General features: G+C 35.4%; 1 protein-coding gene across 1 annotated transcript; it reads left to right on the top strand.

Annotated features, from left to right (window-relative positions):
• The first annotated feature begins 789 nt into the window (after window positions 1-789).
• PNPLA4 (patatin-like phospholipase domain containing 4) lies at window positions 790-19691 on the top strand. The gene is made up of 8 exons (XM_010004644.1): window positions 790-873; window positions 1416-1542; window positions 5949-6133; window positions 8968-9062; window positions 9239-9374; window positions 12293-12358; window positions 17409-17561; window positions 19560-19691. The coding sequence occupies exons 1-8, from the start codon at window positions 790-792 to the stop codon at window positions 19689-19691; spliced, it is 978 nt and encodes a 325-aa protein (XP_010002946.1).
• The last annotated feature ends 584 nt before the right edge of the window (window positions 19692-20275 follow it).

Here is a 20275-nt window from a genome sequence, read left to right as displayed (position 1 = left end):
GCAGTGACTCCCTCTGGTTTTCACGTGAACAAGGGCTTTTCCGCGTGTGGTCAGAGTCTTGCTGGGTGTAAACCGGACTTACCTTTGATTTGTAAGTCACTCTTACAACGTCCTTGTAACATACAAGATTACAAGGCTTGCCTTGGTCCAGCCAGCACGCTGGTACTGAGTGTTTCTGCTGATTTGAAGCTGTTGGAACATTCCTTAAATATCTTTCAGCAGATGTAGAAGGAGCTGTGTAACCATGTTGTTGATTAAATGAGGCAGTTTGCTTGTTCTTAACCTTACTAACAATTTCAGCCCTCCTTGTTTCTGAAATTAACAACTGACTTTATGGTTGGTGGTGAAGAGCACAGTGCCGGCTGGGGGCTCGCGAGAGAGAGCCAATAGCGACTGTCCAGAAGTTCTGCCTAGAACTGTTAATTGTCAAGTGAATCAGCTGTTAACACATCTATGTTTTAGGTTGAGAGCCTTGAAAGCTAAATGGGAGAGGGTTGTGAAGAGGGTCAGTGCCTGGATGTGCCGCAACCTTCCACCTACTTTTTCCCCCCGCCCCCTTTTATTTTTTTTCCTGAACATTTTTAAACAGGTATGTTTGGAAGAGAGACCGTTCCTGCTCTGTTATGTCTATGAAGTCCAATATCATCTGTTGATACTTTCTTTGTAGCTCCATGGTAAAACATCTGAGAGTTATCGGTGTGCTTACCACATCATTTGAATCCAGAGGTCACTTTTAAGAAAATGTGGGCAGCTCGAAGTGCTTGTAGTGCTCAAATACTGTTGCTTGGGATGTTTCAAAAAACTCGGCAGTTCGGGATTGGCATTTTAAACTGTTGCACCGCAAGAGCACCACACAACAGAGCTGAATTCCAGGTAAGTTTTATTTGTGGTGCTCTAGGTATAATTGATAGGCATCAATACAGTGACAATATCATTTCTTCCTAATAACTGACAGGCTTATTAGAGTGACAGCCATTTAGTGAAGAATAGGACCAGAGTTCTTTGGCAAATGTTTTATTCGTGCAATATGGAACAAAAAAGGCAAAAAAGTTTGTATTGATTTGTCAAGGGAGGATAAAAACATCAGTTTGATTATAAAAAAAAAGTAGGTATAAATAAAAATAGTGGGAAAAAAAAAAACAAAATTAAGACTAATCTCAGACAATGACAGTTCCAAATGACAGTGCTTTTCTGGATGTCTGATTAAGTTAATCTTTAAAATATTAATTGCTGTATGCACTTTACAAGTACTAGAACATTTTTATTTCAGTTAGCTTAGTGGGGGCTGAGAGATTGAGACATTAATCTAGGTGGATTTACAACTGTTACAGTTGACTTCATTAATCTGTTTAAGAATAAATAATGTTAATCTTACATCTGTTTCTTTTTAAATAGTAATATTTGTATGATTGTAGTTTTCCAGGGTAAATGATAAAGGAACAGTAGTAGATACAAGGATGGCTACTAGTGCAGAGGAAACTAAACTAGCTGCTGGAAAAAGTTCGAGGCCAGTATGTGATGGAAGCCAGCATTCTTTAGAAGGTATTGAACCTTTTACCCCTCTATTCTTAAGAAGTCAGCCTTTCCTGTCCTATCTAAATGTCTTGTATTAATGATCAAGATGGTCTGAACTCTTAATTTGAAAGTTTTGTATCACATGTTGTGTTTAATTTCATGGCAATTATGCAACATTTTTGTAGTTTGCAGAGACTCTTACAGGTTTCCAAAGTGACTTAACGGCTGACTGGATTGTGTACTGATTTTTTTGTTATTTTTATTTTCATTTATTTCATCAAGCTCTTACAATGTTTATTCCATGTTACTGGATAGACACAGAGCTTAATTTTCCTGTTCTCTTCCTAGCAACTGGAGTGACTCTTGAGTACAGTCTCTTGAATGGGTTATTGATTTATGTGAGTCTGGTTTTGACAGGGAGAATCAATTTCTTGAATATTCACTCAAGGCTGTGAATGGTCTGTAAGGATAGTGAACACTTTGGGTTTTCTGTTATAAATATAAAAACCAAACATTCCTGAGCGAGTGGTGATTTCTGATTCAGGTAAATTAGTATATACAATTATGACCTTTAATTTAGCAATGCTACCTGGATAAACAATTCTTCTCATAACTTTGTTTTGTCATTCCTATCTAATAAGTAATCCTCAGATGTGCTGTTATGCATCATACATTCTAGCTTCTGTGCTTCAGGGTGCTTGGTCATTCACATTCTGTATATGTATATGTATAAAACTTTTTGTAGTCAGTTGCTTGGGCATTTTCAGCTTCTGTTTACAAATGGGATTACAGGGAGGTAGTTATGACTGGTTAAGAGCCTGGGCTCGTATGCTTTATATAATTCCCCAGGAAACAGCAGTATGAGGAAACTGCTGTGCTGTTTCTTGAGCATGACAACTTAAAAAGCTATATTGTACTGTAACAATTCTGCTGTACAGGTTTGTCGCCTTACATACATCCTCCTGTAGGTTTGCATTACAAATGGATGAGATATTGCTGAGTAAACAGATGCCCCACTGCCTCCCCTCCATATAGTTTTAAACATCAGTGAGTTTTTGTTTTTCCACATATGTGAGAATATTTCAAATAGACCTCTTAGGTTTATGTATATTCCAGAATGCTTCTCTGTTATCTGTAACATAATGGGATTGAACAGCCCCAGTGTCCTTGTAGTTTTTTCCTGTACTTACCTTCTCTTATGCTTCTGCTTGTTGTTTTATAGACAATAGAAGCACACCTATCCCTTTAACCAGTTAAAATATTTGTATTTTGAAATTTGCCAGTTGTGTAACATGTAACCTTTCTGAAGAGCAGGGGCTATGTCCAAAAAGAGCATTTGCTATGTCCTATTTACATCACACCTCTATAATGTGTGCACTGTCCAGTTGACGTGGATTTGTGTCTTTTATGGTTCATTTAAGCTTTTTCTTAATATATGCCAATATGATAACTTTGAGTTTATAGATATTATCTTTAAGGGTCAAAACTTACATTAAACCATATAAGAATATTTGTTCTGAAGTCTTGTTAGGACAGGTGTTTCATAGCATTTCTAAGCAAGATTTTGGCTGTTTGCTCAGGCAACTGAAAAAATGGTCTATGACCAGAGGTGACTATTCTCCTATTTCTGGTACTCTGTAAGAAACTGACAGGGAATAGTCATATTGCAGACTTAATTTTTTTTCTATAAGTCCTCTTGGGAGTTATTATAACCTTACTGTTCTTTTTGATCAAAAGAGTAGTGATTTACCAGATCATCAAAGCAAAAGACATTTTTTAATAAGGTTGTCTCTGAAATACACCATTCTAACTTGCAAATAAACTGTTGCCATGACATACTTGCAAGAATAAAAAGAAATGAGAGAGCTTATATTATAAAAGTGAGTATCTTGGGTTCCTGTATTTTGTTTTTCTGTTTGTGTGGGACTTCAGTGAATCCTTTTTTTTTTCTCCTTACTCGGATCCCTTTGCAAGGTGAAAAAAATGTTGCTTAACTGCATCTGTCAAGCAGAGAGTTCCTTACAGGGCCATGATTCTTTCATCTAGATACATTTTGTAGGTTACGTGCTTTGTTACAGATTTAAGAGGCTTTCAATTCAATATACAGAACCTCCCCACAGGTAGATGCATCTGAACAAATGAAAGAAGACCTGAATGTTTCAATGAGCAACAGGTGCTATCTATGTCTCTAGGAGCTAAACATGATGTGATTTTTCCATTAACAACTGGATAAAGCCATGAGCAACCCTGTTTGATATATTTCCAGCAGGGAGGTACCTTTTAGAAGGTTTTGTAGAAGAGCCTTGTAGTATGCTTAGAAGATGTATGTATGCATGTACATAAGCATCAATATTTTTTTTAATTATTTAAATAGGCTTATTACCTTACACTTGAGTTTCTTAGATATGTCTCATAGGTAGGTCCCTTAGGGGTAATTGTTGGGATTTGTGAACTCTTACTTTGCATGTTTATTTTCTGACCAATCAGCTATATAAATGTGGTACTTAATTTCTTGAGCCTGAAATCTGTTTTGGAAAAAAATGCAAGTTAATTCTTCCATGCTTGTTTTTCTTCCTACTTACTAATGTAGTTGCTTTAACCAGCTTCACCATTTTGCCAGAGTTGCCTGTGATGCACAAGCACCTTTCTTCCTTATTTGCAGAATGTGTGGAAACATCTGCATAAGTGGGTTAAGCTACTGAAAAGTTTTAACTAGGCTGAAAGGAAGCACATTATGCACCATATTTCAAAGTCTATTTTAGGTTTTTTCCACACTCCCAAAAAAATATTTGACATAGAATTGTGTGTGGTGTTTTCCAATAAAATTTCAAGTTAACTTTTTTCATTTTCTTGCAGTGCAATGATTTCTCTTTACATAAGAAGATACTTTCTTTTTAAAAGTAGTAACATGATTTATCATTTGCTTCATTGTAAATGCCTTTCTCTCTCATGGTCACAGCAAGAGCCAACCTAGAATCCTTTCTAGCAGTACAAATATGTTAGATATAAGTAACTGGTATTTGTATTTACAAGTGTATATGCAAGCGTTTCCAGTATAAAGGGAACATTTATCCAGTTGATAAACTACCTTATTATAGTGCAGTGTTTTAGCAGAATGACTGATGCACCAAACAGTATGTCCTGGCACAATGAGATGCATACTCTCTCTCTCTTTTTTTTTTTTTTTTTTTTCTTGTTTCAGGAAACCTAGGTAGATCCAGTCATGGTCTGATTTTAATCATGTTCTGTGTAAAGCAGTTGAGTTTAGTATGTCTTCTTATCTAGTGGTCTTGAAAGCTCTTTCTTGTCCTCATCTTTCCTGCTCTTCCCATTTCTGAGCTGAAGAGACAAGCCAAAATCTATGACTGTACATGTTTGCCTCTCTTCATCAGAACTGTCACCAGTGTCTGGTAGATGATTTTCAAAAGAAACTTCTCATCAGCTATCTCATTATAAACACAAACAATCAAGTGTAATCTTGAGTATACTGATTTTTATTTTTAGTCCCATTCCTAGTGATGCATACCAAATATAGTAGGGGTTTATTTTCAATTCAATACTAAGGTAATCTACATTATCTTTTAAATATGTACAATACAGTCTGTGAAATAGCTTGCTTGTAATTGTAGTTATTTGAAGAAACAGAAGACCTAATAAAATTCACAGCCTTTTTTTTTTTTTTTTTTTTAATAAACCACCTCTGAGGATCTAAATTTATGGTTGCTTTTTGTGGTTTTTGTTAGATTTAAATGCTATCCTTGATACCTTCAGAGTACATGCATTTTTAATACATTTTTAATTAATGTTAATTAATACATTTTTAATGCATGCTTGTATTTTACTTTGGTGGGTTTTTTTAATCCTTATTTTATTAGTAGCAATAATATGTTGTGTTCTTTTCTAAATAAGAAATTACATTAAATGAGAATTTGCCTGTTAATGATTAATACTAGCAAGAAAATGAGCTCCAAAGGAGAAGGAAAATATTTCTTTCTTAGATGATTAGACTGGGTTCAAGGTTGTATGTGGATAAGAGGAGTATGATGACACAGTAGCCAGCAGTTTTATAACTAATTAGATTTTTACTCTAGGTGGATAACAGCATGCTTTTATCACTTTTGAATAGCTACTTTTATTTTGTATTTCTTTGACAAATTATGTAAAAATGTGCAGTTAAGTTGTGTGTATGCGTGTATATACACACATGTATTACTTGATTAAAAAAAGGGATTTGTGCAAAGGAATATTTTAGAGTTGTTTTCAATTTTGGGAATGCTAAATTAACTGCTACTTGTTTAATGTGTTTGTTTTTACTGCTCTTAAATAAACTGCTGATATAGGGTATTATGTGTTCTGTGCCAAAAATAACAGATGTATGTTATAAGATAAAATTAACTGATCCTTTTTCTGATTGTGAAACTTTTTTTCCACAGCAAAAATGAAACACATAAATCTGTCATTTGCAGCATGTGGGTTTCTGGGTATTTACCACTTGGGGGCAGCAGCTGCTTTTTGCAGGCATGGTAAGAAGTTACTGAAAGTTGTGAAAGCTTTTGCGGGAGCTTCTGCGGGATCGCTGGCTGCTGCTGTCTTATTAGCAGTACCAGAAAATATAGAGGTAAATTTATAAACTTTCAGGTACAGGACATGATCGTTGAGAAGAATATATTTTATATAATCCTCTGTCATTAACTTTTAAAAAATATTTTGGTTCTTGTATTTCTTCTTGCTTCTTGTAAAGCATCAGGACTGCTGTACGTGTTTTCATTAAGAAAGTCTGTGACTCGTGAGCAGAAATGTTTGTGACAGAAGTCAGTCAGACGACCTTCATGTTTTAAGCTATATAAATATAATGTGTGTGAATCTACTTTATATACCAAAATGTATATGCACTTAATCCCTGTACATGACAAAGTTAATAATTGTTTTCTTGGCTAGAGATAGGCTTTGCTAAGCAAATGCGTAGCATCATACTTTTGTCCTTTTATCTTTTTTGCAAAAGAAGGAAAAAAGTGATATATTTTATATAATCCTCTGTCATTAACTTTTAAAAAATATTTTGGTTCTTGTATTTCTTCTTGCTTCTTGTAAAGCATCAGGACTGCTGTACGTGTTTTCATTAAGAAAGTCTGTGACTCGTGAGCAGAAATGTTTGTGACAGAAGTCAGTCAGACGACCTTCATGTTTTAAGCTATATAAATATAATGTGTGTGAATCTACTTTATATACCAAAATGTATATGCACTTAATCCCTGTACATGACAAAGTTAATAATTGTTTTCTTGGCTAGAGATAGGCTTTGCTAAGCAAATGCGTTTCTTAGACCTTTTGTCCTTTTATCTTTTTTGCAAAAGAAGATGAAAATGGTAGTTGAATTGTATCTCCATAAAGTGGAAGAACACTACACGCCAGCTCAGATTCTTTCCTTGCTGTCTGTGCTCCTTTTGCACAAGAAGTGGCTTTTGCCCCTTCTTTAGACTCAGTACAGTTCATGATGTAACAGCAGTAGCTCCACTCTGTACAAGGAGGATTAACCCTCATAACATTCAGTTCTGACATGCTGCATACATGTGTGTTTGGATTTTTTTTCTCCAGAGATGCCACCTGTTTCTTAACAAAGATATAGTGTCATATTGAGATAGCAAAGTGATGCTCAAATGACTACCCTATCACAGGTTTTTGTAGGAGAGCTTTAGTGTTTCTTTTTTTTCCTCTTAGGTTAAGGCTGCTTTGCCCTCCTGAAGTGCCTTTAGTAACTTTCCCGTAATATATATGATGCATTAGGCCTTGCTAAAATATTAATATTTCTTTAATATTGAGTTATAACAAACAGCATCACTGGGGGAGGGGGAAGGCTGTTAAATTTTATTCTAAGTACACTTCGGGGTTCAGTTCTCTAATCATCAGGTATCTTCCTCTGGGCTTTTTGCCTGTTAAAACTCACTGCATTTGATTCAAAGGAGAGTCCCAGCCCATACATGAGACTTTGCCACTGATCCTTCTGTTTATTTGTTGTTTATTTCTGCAGTGGTATGAACTTAGCTTGCAGTTAGCTATACTCCTGTTGTTTTCAGCAGTAAGTTCTTCCTTGGTCTCTTTCTACCCCACTACCCCTCAGGTGCATTCTTTATGAGATTTGGTTTTAGGCAAGTTCCACTCTGTTGTGGAGTTCTCTGTGAAGAGAACCTTACTTGTATTCTGCTTGGAATGTTATTCTGTTATTCTTTATCCATAGCCTCTGACTGGTAGGTTGTTTTCAAGTGTATCTGGTATAATGCATACCTCAGACTTTTATGTATGGTGAGCACAGCAGCTAGCCTTTTCTTAGCCCAAGGAAATTTTTCAGTTATTCTAAGCTTTGGGTAAGAGCATTTGTTCTCAGCTTGGTCTAAAAATCTCTTCTAATATTTTTACTTAGAAAGATCTTTTTATTTTTTATGCTTTTGGAAACTAAGCCTGTATAAATTCTCATATAATTTAATTAAAGGCAGTGTTTTGTATTGTATAGAATTAAGAGTTTTACTATCAGGGTAATTATATTATTACCTAACTTGAAATATTTTGTATCCACTCATGTAACTCTTAAATCAGGTAATTTTTATTTTTTCCTCTCTCCTCAGAGATGGCTGTGTTAGGCAAACTTTAATTAAGACTTCCTCATAATGTAAAAGTTCTAATACGACTTTGCCTTATCTTGTAGAGAATAAAAGTGAGGATTTCTTGTTTTGACTTTTGCTGTTCTAATATGACAGTTTGCAAATATTTTTCAGTTGTATCTTGGATTTTTGTCACTAGTGAAAAGACATGGAACTTGAGAATTCTAGAGGGAAGCTTATAGAGTTTTAGATAAGTATCTGTTTATTTCAAAAGTACCTCAATTATCTTTGTAAAGTTTAATTAAGACAAGTAGTTACAAATTCTAAACATGTCCTCAGTCACTATTTGCTACATTGTTTAAAGCTTCTAACACTTCTTATCAACTTCATTGCTGTAAGAATTGTCCCTTTTGGCAGCAAGAATTATATGGTCTATTCTTAGCACTTGTAATATGGAAAGTAGTTTTCTGTCATTCACCCAGGTTTGCAATCATCCAGCTCCCTGTTGCTCTTAGTTCCCTGTCACTGTATTAAAGCATTTTAGATATAAAGATAGTATTTCAGAGGTGCTTTGGTGTAGGGCTTGTGTTTCTTCTCTCTTTGGAGAGAAAGGTGTCATGCCTCTTTTCAGCTGATTTACTACAGAAGAAGCCTAAGTCCCTAATGTAGAATAAATTCAAGACTTGATGCATATTATTAGGTTTATATATTTGATTTGGCTTGGAAGTGGCAGTGGCAAGGACCTTATAGCTCTTCCTTGATTAAAACTTTAGCTGTTAGTATGTTTTAGATACCACCGTTGAACATACTTCCCATAACTAAAACATCTTCAATTCTGTTTTTTTTTAATTTGCAGAAATGTAAGCAGTTTGCCTATGGATTTGCAGAGGAAGTTAGAAAATTGGACTTTGGTGCTGTAACGCCTGGTTATGATTTTATGAAAACACTTAGGTACCTATCTTAATGCATCTATAAGATCACTTTTGTTCTAAGCTCTCTAAATGAAAATAAAGAATGTGTATATTTCTTCTGTACTGTGGCACACTCCGTGCTCTTTCACTCCTAAGTTATTTGCAAGGTTTTAAAATATTGATGGTGAATAAAGTTTAGCATTTTCTTTACTCTAGGGACGGCATAGACTCTATTCTTCCTTCTGATGCTCATGAGATAGCTGAGAACCGTCTCTATGTGTCAGTCACTAACAGCAAAAATGGGGAAAATCACTTGGTTTCAAGTTTTGCCTCCAGGGAGGAGCTCATTAAGGTAATGAAGTTGAATATTGCTGCTTTATATAAAAATATTTGAGTTTCTTTAAGGCTTAGGAGTTATGTTATTAGCTATACAATAAATCATAGTTGTACTCAGTCACACTATTTGTGATGCTACAACCATAACATAAGCAATGGAAGCAGAATTTCATCCTCTTTCACAAATCTTGCTAAAATTTACTTTGTGTGTTTGTTTCCTTAATCTATTTTAAAAGTACTACCTTGTAGGCAAAGTTTAAAGACTAACAAAGTAACTAATGGTTACAGTAGATGAGAATACAATTTCCAAATGTTGTAATAATCAGTGAGTCTTTTTGCATCTCTATAAATGATACATGCATAGCTGAAGATGTGCACAAAAACACATACTACAAGATGCCCTGAAAGAACAGACAATATGAATGTATTCCAATTGATAACATTGATATTCCAATTGAACTGATAACATTTATATTATACATCATCACAAAAGAAAGTAAAGGAAGTTCCTGTCTTTTAAAAAAGTTTCTTTTCTAGTTCTAGTGAGTAACTGTGTATAAACTGTATTTTAACTGTCACTGAAAGATATATTTTACTGCCCTTCTTTTAAATGCCACTTTTTAACTTTGGATGAGGATTGCATACATAAGCTGATATGAAATGATAGGAATAATTCCAGGTGCACATAAAGTAAATGTTAATGGCTTAAAACTTGAAGATTTGGATTAGACATTAGGGGGAAATTCTTCTCCATGGGGGTAGTAAGACATTGGAACAGGTTGCCCAGGGAAGTTGTGGAAACCCCATTACAGAATTATAGAATGGTAGGGGTTGGAAGGGACCTCTGGAGATAATCTCCCTGGAAGTATTCAAGGGCAAACTGAATGGGGCTCTGAGCCACCTGATCCTAGTGGGAGGTGTCTCTGCCTGTGCAGGGGGGTTGGAACTAGGTGGTCTTCCCACCCAAGCCATTCTATGATTCTATTAATTGTTCTTTTGAGTAATTGTTTATACCTTAGTGGAGGACATAATAAGAGACAGCAGAATAAAGGAGGAAATAAAGTAAGAAGAAATTCCCTCTTCTTAGGAATGCATTCCTATAATTGTGGATACTTAAATAAGAGCTTTGCTGTAATTAACACTTAAATAAATTTAAAAAATCACAGTTATTAACAAAATCTGCAAGTATTCATTGGAAGCTTGAAGTATTTTTTAAAAAATCTTGACCATACTATATTCTCTGAAGTGAATCTGTTCTCAAAATTTAATGCAAAGATAATTATGCAAAAAGTTAATCTCAAATTATGCATTGTTATTTCTAGCTATGGTAGCCAGTGGTGACATACATGGAGATTATTATTCTATAGGTTTATGGGTTTTTTGCAGTGAAATCTTCTAACATGAAAACAATTAGGAGCTGAAGATGACCTTGGAGATATATATAAAATTTCTGTTTTGTCGATAGTTCTTTCATTGACTGAACCGTTTCTTTTCTACTCATTTGCTCCATATGCTAGCAGTGGAATAATAGTAATAGAAAGCAACAGAAAGCAGTAGAAATAATAGTAATAAAATTGGAATACATTCATATTGTCTGTTCTTTCAGGGCATCTTGTAGTATGTGTTTTTGTGCACATCTTCAGCTATTCATGTATCATTTATAGAACAGTCTAAATGTTGGTGGCTGCCTTGGTAGCACAGATAAGGTTATATAATTGCATTACACCTCTCCCAGACATGATTAACTATGTAAGACATGGATAAAGGTGCTGCTGGACAGATGGTGGTTTATAACAGCAAAACTTCTGTACCCTCTGCTTCTTCAGCTTCCGTATGCAATTGGTTTGAATGCTTAAGAAGCCTTATGGTTTCAAAGTTTTTCACAATGGCTAAACTGAGTATGTGTTAGAATTTTGAGCTCTTTCTCCATTCTTAGTGGATGTGGAAAGTCAGTTAATGATCTGTCACTTTTGAAATAGTCTTTACAAATGTCAAGACTTTCATCCTGTGTCAATGTTCTCAGACTTATACTTCTTAAATTGGAGAGGTCTGATTTGTATGTTTGTGAGGGAGCAGGGGACAGAACACTGTTGTATTTAGCTTGGAAAGGTGAGAGCAGTGAATAGGAGACCACACTGGTCTGTTAGTGAAATACTGAATGTGTTAGGTCTTCAAACTTGCCCTTTCTCAGCTCACTCTTGAGGTCTAAGTGACTTTTTAAGGAGAACCAACTGCTTTCTTCAGGTTTCTTGAAAAGAATTTGGACTTGGCAGGAATGACCTGGTTTTGATTCTTACCTCACTAAACCTTTCTTAGTTTGGAAGGACCGAAGTTATTTAAAAGGAGCTGAAGGAGAAAGGGGATTGTGTAAGGGAAGAAGCTGATGCTGGGGACTTGTGAACACTGTACAGTGTCACTTCTAAAAATCTGGAGAGTAGTAAGTTCAAGGAAGACCTGTTCTTTAGCTTCTGTGAGGGAGAAGCCTGGTAAAAAAAATAGCTACAATTTCACATTTGGAAAGTAAGAAGAGAAAGCCTTTTTATCTGAGTTCTGGTGCTTTAGATCGCTAGGAAGAGAAATGGGCAAAACAAGTTCTTGAAGTGAAAATTAGAGCTTTCATATAGAGCCTCAATTTAAAAATTGTTGGGAGTGGAGAGGTGTTTAATACCGAAAGTAGCTTATTTTGTTGTAAAAATAAAAGCAGTTCCAGCAATTGTCAAGTCAAAAAATAAGTCCTATTGAATAGTTCTAATCACCTGTTGACATACCACAAGAAGTCGTTTTGAGATGACAGTGGTTTTATGTAAAAGTAACACATTGACTGGTCGCTACTATATTATTTAAAGTAGATAAATATGTATGAAAATACGTATTGATTCAAAATTACTTTTGCCTTAACTTGTTTTCTCTATTCTTTCTGTTGCTTTCTTCTAGGTCCTGCTAGCAAGTAGTTTTATACCAGTATATGCAGGGATTAAGCCCGTGGAATATAAAGGAGAGGTAATTTTTCATTAAGTCTAACTACCAACTTTGTTTTTTTAAAATAAGAGTATTCTTCATTTGTGGTGTAATTATTTTATCTTAGTGAAAGGGTAGGTGAGAATTGCAGTATTGTATTTTGTAGAATAGTTATTGTTCCTGTGATACTATAGATAGACACCATGAAAGATGACATGAGTTTGTTCGTATGTTGTTTCAAAAAATGTGGGTGCTGAGACCAAAATCTCTGTAGCATGAAGCTCTTTTCTAAAGTTAGTGTCTAACATTTACATGAGAAGAGACACTTATCAAAACAAGCTGTGTTACCAAAACTAAAATGGTTTTTTTTGCAGTTTAAAGGACCACTGTTCTGCTTTTCAGTTTAGTGGAAGGAATGATAAAGGAGGTTTGGTTAGATTGGACACTGCTGGAGTCCATGTGCATGTTTATGTATGTGTTGTTCTCATGTTCTGTATGCTTACCAGGTAACCTTCAAATCTCTTACCTCTGGACAAACATTAAAGAACAAAGTTTTGTTTGTTTGGGTTTTTTTCCCCCTATAGCACACAGCTATGTAGTTTTCAGATGTGTGCGTTACCATAAGAAAACCTTTTCACAGTTGCCTGTACTTGGCTCAATTTCAAGAGTTTTTTTGTCTTTCTTATATAAATATGTTAACATTTGAAGAAGGATTTTGGCTGTTTAGTCTGTTTGTAGTTACTAGAAGCCTGCAAATAGCCTTTTTTCTGAGAAATGCTGTGGTACTTCATATTGCCTCATACTCAAATTAATGCCTTTAAAATATCTATAATCTTCACAGCTGCTCTGTCAAAAAAATCCCACAAACTGGTATGCATTTGTCTACCAACAGAGAGTTGGAGTTTGTTATGTCAGAAAGCTTGTCAGATTTAGAATTAGGTATACAGCAGTATATCTCGGCTAAGAAGTTTGAAGGTTTTAAATTGGTATTGCCTGACTGCTTGAGTTAAGTAAAAACTGCTTGTACCTTTCCAGGGTCTGGAAGTTTTGTTGATTGGAGTTTTTTATGGTTTTTTGTGCAGCTCAGGGGCATACACAGATGTTTGAGGTTCATTCTGCCGTTACTTAAAGGGAAGGAAATAAATGTCTTGGTTGAAGTACTTCTGGTCTTCTTTCAGTTAAGGTATTGAAAAGTTGGCTCAGAGTTTTGTCCCAAACTTTAAAACCCATTTGAATGCTACTATTGTCATTTGCCTGGGTATTGTAGTAGTTACTGATACATCTTCAGTGGCGTCTTAGTGGGCAGTTCATGTTCCTGCCCAATTTTATGTTTTGCATTCAGAAGTGAAATCAATAAACATTTCACGGAAGCTAGTTTTTCTGTTACTTAAAAGCTTGTCATTCCCAAAGCTTACTACTCTCCTAAAGTGAGATTCAGAATAGGCAGTTTCTGAGAAGAAGGTTGCTTTTATTTATTGTTATTTGTTGGAATGATTAGTTCTGCATGTCTGCACTGGCTTTTCTCATGTTCTGTAAAATGGTGCATTGCATTTTGGGGATTTTTTTTTTTTTTGAGCCTGTGAATGTATGGGACTTCCCATTCTTTAGTTTTAAATACTTAGAGCAGAGTGAGGGCAAAACCACTAGGATCTCTATTGCATCAGTCTTTTCATGGTTTGCAATACTAGATAATGAGGGTACATGGTGGGTATAGGAGCCTTAAAATGTACAGTGTAGAGCCAGATAGATGGCATGTAACCTCATGATCCAGACATGGTAAGCACTGAAGTCAGTCAGATAGACTGGATGTTGACTTGGCTCTGTGAGACCACCTGTTACATTAACATCATATTCCAAGTTTCCTGAAGCTTTACTATAACAGACCTGAGTTCTATCTGCCTGCGTTTACAGTAGTTCCAGCTAGTAAGTTCCTTAGGCTGTATGGTCTGTGGCAGCGTGGACTTGAGTTTACTCTGCTGATTGAGTCTACTGGCCTTGCATACTCTGTAGAGTAGTTGGAGTATGATGCAGTTTTGTTGGAATAGTATCAGAAAATAGCCAGACTTTTTGCTAGCCTGTTCATACAGACTACAGAGAGTAAACCCCAGTGTAAATTGTTCCCAGAATTGTAACTTAGTTTTCTTGCTTTTTGGGAAACATTTGGCTCGCAGTGGAATTAGCTAGCATACCTGTAGTATGCATCCTTGGAGGTGAGGTTTTTTGGGTGAATAAGCTTAATTGCACGGTAGCATATACATAACACCAGTCTGTTCATAGTATGTTTTATTCTGAATTGATGAGCCTAAAAATAATCTGAAGGAAAAAGGAACTATAAAATAACATCTGAGAATTTGTAGTCTGTTAATAGCCTCAACTAGCTTTTTACCTAGATTGTCTATTTACGGTGCCCTTGGACTAGGCTTCCAGTAACAGCAAGGCAAACTTGCTCCATGTGAAATTACCTTTCTTGAAGTTGGTGTCCTCTGAATCTCTGGCAAGGTTAATCTTTAAGACAGATAAAGATCCACAGATGATTGAGTTGACTGTATGTGATAATGATGCTGTAGTTTGTGTCACTGTCATTCTTACAGAACAGCTTTGTAAAAACTATCTGCTGGTAAACAGGTAGACTCTACTAGGTCCAACCTGCATCCTCAATTTCATTGTCAGGTTTGGTTTTCATTACACATTATTTCATAACGTTCTCTGTCCTTGCACTGTACTTATAAATAAGAAACTAATTCAGAAGGTACAAGGATTTTGCCTCATCACCTAAGAAGCATTTGTCAAGAATTGGTTAGTGGAATTGAAAGAATCTGGAGCATTACTTTATTTGCAGCACCCACATTTTATTTTAACTATGTAACATGAGGGACTGTGGAGTCAACACTTTTTTTTATTTTTTTGACTGAGAAGCAGTGTCTTCTAAATGCTTAAAAGAAAATAAAATGACAAGAGGGCATGTCAGTCAAGAATAGCAGCATCTGCAAAAGGCAGTGCTTAATAAAAATCATTGCATTTTGCTTAGTAAGTGTTTTGATTTTTAAATCAATACTGGAGCTACATAAGAGGAGAGGAGAAAAAAAATAATCAGTATTTTTTTCAAGTGGGAGAAGTAGTTTGAAAAGTACTAAGCTAGACTTGTTCAATAAATTAATAATGTAGTCTGTTACGGTGTCTTTGACTTGCTTAGACACTGCTCTTGTCACTGTAGGAATTGCAACAAAAAGCCACTTAGTACCTGAGGAATATTGCCTATAAATCAATACTAAATTACTATTTGTAGGCACAATTTAAAAAAGCCTTGGTGTTAGAAATGTTAAGGTATGTTGCAACTTTACTACAGTTTACTGCATTGTTGTTGCAATAATGGTGTAATGGAGTGTGAAAAGTCTGAAAGTTAAGTTACAATGGTTTTGGATTTTTTTTGTCTCCTTTTTCTAAGGTAAAACAATCTCAATTCTAAGCATTAAAAACTGATTTTTGTGGAAAGTGAAGGAATTCTACAGTGGATTGTGGGGACTGACATCAAGAGCTAATGTTAATGGTAAAGCTCTAAAGCATATTATGAAATAATAGGTTAGAAGGGCCATGGAGACAATTGAATGTGAATGTTTGTAACTTATATTTTAAGCTCAGGAGTGTGAAAAGAAGTGTGAAATGGCAAATTATGTAGAAAGTGAAGAAGAGGGCAAGATGCAGAGCCAAAGAACCTTCTCCTCTCCCCCTCTAAATGGTGCTTGCTATATATTCATGTGTAAAAATACTAAATTAAGTATTGCCAGATGCAGGAGTTGACAGTGGAATGAGGGGCAAGGGACAGGAAGTCTTTAGGTTGCATGAACTCAAATGTGGTATTGGGAGAAAGTTAAAGGGAGATTTATTTCCCTTTAACAGAGTAAAGGACACAGCTGAGAGTGATCTATACAACCAAGTGATGGGCTTCAGAGAATCTCAGAGGCTTCTGAGGAACAGTGTAAACTGACATAATGCTTCCTGTGTAGCAGTCACTGCATTGGACTTTAGTGTGTTGCCAACAGTTGGAAGTAGATGTCTTAAACAGCTTCCCACTAACATAAGTTTTGTGGGAGACTTTTTTCATTTTGTGACTAAATTTCTGTGGCATTTTCAGTAATTCTGTGGGAAAACTTGAAATCAGATGTAAAAGCTTACTTTGGGATAAGGTAAATTCTATATTACAAGTGTTTTCTCTTCCTTAATGAGGAAGGAAGTGTAGAGTGACTAATTTGGCTGTAGATGTGTAAAATTCAGTGAAATGGATCTGGTCACCAGACCTCATTTATGATATCCCTAAATTCCTCTTAGCCAGTAGACTGATACTGAGTTTTGGTTTATGCGTGTGCATGTGTAAAGAAATGTGAACATATAAAATGTATTGGAATGGTGTCACAGGTGTACGTGCTTGCACTGGGATGGAATTTGGCTTATGCCCCTAGGCTACCTTTAGAAGCAAGAAATGTGTGGCTCTGCCAGAAATTATTTGCTTTTGTTTTTTCTTCCTCATTCTTTCCTATACTCCTGTAGCAGACTTGATGTCTCTCAAGTGCCATAGATGTTGAGCCCCTTCCCACCTTTACTCTCCATTTGCCAGCTATTGCTGTCTCATGTCGCATGTGTAGGAAGATAGAGACTCTGGAAGAGGGAGAGAAGTCATACTTGGTTGAGCTTGGGCAGTCAGTTTACCTGCACATACAGATTGTCTAGCTCCTAGCTTAAATCAATGTTTTAGAGTTTACTTTATCTGTTATGGTTCACATGTAATGTTAACAACCTAATATTTTTCATGTATGTGTTAAGAAAAACTCTGTGTGGAGTATTTTGTTATTAGGTCAGCTAACAAGCCTTAGCAATAGCTTGGTAAATTTATTGCACGCATTTATATTATGCCAAACACTCATTGATTAAATGCTCTTTGTGTTCATTGTCAGTTACTTGATATTTATGCCTTATACTCAAGCTTGTTCATGGTATTCTGAGAAGGAAACTTGAAAGGAGGAGGCAGGAAGGATGAAGTATTAATTTATGAACATATAATAAGGTACCTTTTGAAAATATTTGTATTTTTCCATAGAAGTGGGTTGATGGCGGTCTCACCAATGGCCTTCCTATCTTGCCTGTTGGAAGAACTGTTACAGTTTCTCCTTTCAGCGGTCGATTAGACATCTGTCCACAAGATAAAGGACGTGTGGACCTTTATGTTAAATTTGCAAAACAAGACCTAATGGTGAGTTGCTTGTTTATTAAATAACTTTAGAAGAAGGAAAGGTAGCGGAGCAGTGAAGGTTCTGCTTATGTTTACATGTTTATGTTCTGCATATGTATCAAATAATGTTTTAACATTTTCTGTTTGCAAAGGGAGTATAAACATATTCGGAAACACAAGAGAAGGAAAAAATAGAATAAATTTTGTCAGAAGGGTTGAAAAGCATTGATCTAGTACAAAGTTGAGCTAATTATCACAGGCTATTAAATGCAAATAATCTAGGCTTACTTTAAGTATCAGCTATCTTTGGCTAGGTAGAGTGTTTATAGAAAAAAAAAACAACACCAAACTCCTGTAGAACGCTTCAGGAGAGGGAAAATCCAGAATATTCTTCCCCACTTGCTGTAGTTAGCTGCTGTAACTGAATTTAAAATATGAGTTTGTAGTACATTTGAAATGGTATACAGTAACTTGTCACCACATTACTTAAGAGAGCTTGTGTTAAGATTTTGAACAAATCTAACCATGACATTTTTCCAGAAGTTTATTTTTTTAGATGTTACAGAAACATTTCTGTATATTTATATACAGACTAAAACAGATTTTTATGGCCTCCTTTTCATCATTAACATTTGTCTTTGCAAGCTTTGTCTCGCAAACTTTAACCACAGTATCGTGTCCTTTGACATGAAATAAAATATTGAATAGCAATGGCCTTAGTTGTCAGCAAAACTCCACTAGGAAGAAAAAATAAAGCAGTAAACAGAGTTTTTTCTAAAGTTTCTTTAAGCCAGTTCTTAATATTTTCTTATTTTGAGTAATGTAATCCTTAATTGGACCAATTTTTGAATCTTTATAATGCTTCACAGAGAGATTTTAAGGATTATAGTAAATGATCAGGAGATGGTTTAGTTGTTAGGAGTTGTAGGGCAGAGAGTTGGACATGATTATCTTGAAGGTCTTCTCCAGCCTTGATGATTCTGTGATTCTATGATCATAAAGCATCAGGTCATAGATTTCATATGTATTGAAAAAAGTGCAATTGCTTATTGTATATTTCTTGTATGTAGTATCTAGTGTATCTAGAGGAGGAAAAATGAGCTGGTGATTAGTTTAGAGATAGAAAGTTGGTTGTAGTTACTCTTCTTCTAGGGTCCTGCAAGTGCAAACCTCTCTAGAATCTGAGGTGATATTTTAAACTATTCCATTTGCAGAACTCTTAGCTTTTAGAGCTGTAAAAATGTGAACTAAGAACTGCTGGTTTTCAGCAGTTTTATAATCTACATAAAAGTAATGGCTGTATTAATTTAATTAATGAATCTGGCTTGGAATTTATAGTTTTCTGTCTCTGGACCTCTGACATCTATTGTCAGGATTTAAATAATTACTTCAAATAATGAAGATTATTTTGATACTTTTTTATGCATGATTTTTAAAAACAGTATGTGGCTAATGGTAATAATGTAAATAATGTTCAGAATTTAATTAAATCTAATTATGTTTTTTATTTTGTTGTAAACAATTTAATAATGTATTTATTCAAGAATGCAGTTCTGAAATCTTTTTCCACCATCAAAGTGACCTATTGTAGTGCTGCGTAATTCTTAATTTGTTATATTTGCATGTTGAGCTTTGCCTGGGAATGTTCCCAAGAATGCAGTTGTTTGCACTGGTAAGCTGTCAAAATATTTTCTTGCACAAGTTGGTCACCGTGTGCCAGCTGCCACTCTGCCAGACAGTTCTGGGAATATGTGAGAACTTAATGTGTTTCAGAAACTTTGGGCAGTTCTACCAGCAGACAGTCTGTCTTGGAGGCTGAGTTTAATAGTGTACATATAGACCATTTGTGTCAGTTTGTCTTGGTGCTCAGCAGTAACCTGGACATGGTTAACTTACTAGTGTAGAGATAGCCATGCTGGTCTTTTGTTTTAAATATGCTATGTGAAACAGATTACAGAGCAGTCAAGTCTAGGTAAGTTGCTTTTATAAACTAACTTACAGCTCCTTGGTCTATTGCAGCTGTCTCTGGCCAATCTGGTAAGACTTAATCAAGCTTTGTTCCCACCAAGCCAGGAGAAAATGGAATCATTGTACCAAAATGGATTTGATGATACTGTACGTTTTTTACTGAAAGAAAACTGGTTTGAATAGATGGTACATAGAAAATTAATGAAACCTGATGGGATTCAGAACACAGCTACGATCCTACAGAGTCTAAGGGATTGCTGTCCCAATTCCAGATTATGGAGATAAAAACCTCAGTGGAATTTCATCTGGTTCTGATGAGAAAGTATCAGTTGCACTTCAAAGACCTGTATAAACATGTCAATGAGAATTGTACTGGCCTGGTAGTTGTCTGGTTTTGAGGAGGTTCAAGTTTAGATCCGTTTTGCTTGTGCCGAGGACTCAAGTGTGGGATTTGTAAAAAGCTTGTGTTGTCATAATTGCAGAAGTTTGGAGAAGTATATTATTTCAGACAGAAGTCAAGGTTGTACCAGAAGAAATTACAATCTGTATTGTTCCCTTACTGTAATAGTTGTACGTGCTAATTGGATGCTTGCAGTATTGCTGATCTATTTAATATGTATCTTGCACTGTTCTAAAGGACTTGAACACTTAGCACTAGTCACAGGAAATAAAACATTTGCACTCTTTTACTCTGTTTTTAACATTAAAAGTTCCTGCATTTTTCGGTGAATGGGATCTTTAAAAATTTGAAATACTAGTTGAAATTT

Source organism: Chaetura pelagica, unplaced genomic scaffold, assembly GCF_000747805.2.
Source record: "Chaetura pelagica isolate M959 unplaced genomic scaffold, ChaPel_1.0 scaffold178, whole genome shotgun sequence".
In the NCBI taxonomy this organism is placed as follows: Eukaryota; Metazoa; Chordata; class Aves; order Apodiformes; family Apodidae; genus Chaetura; species Chaetura pelagica.
The sequence above is the reverse complement of the archived record's forward strand: the minus strand, read 5'-3'. Positions and strand labels throughout refer to the sequence as shown.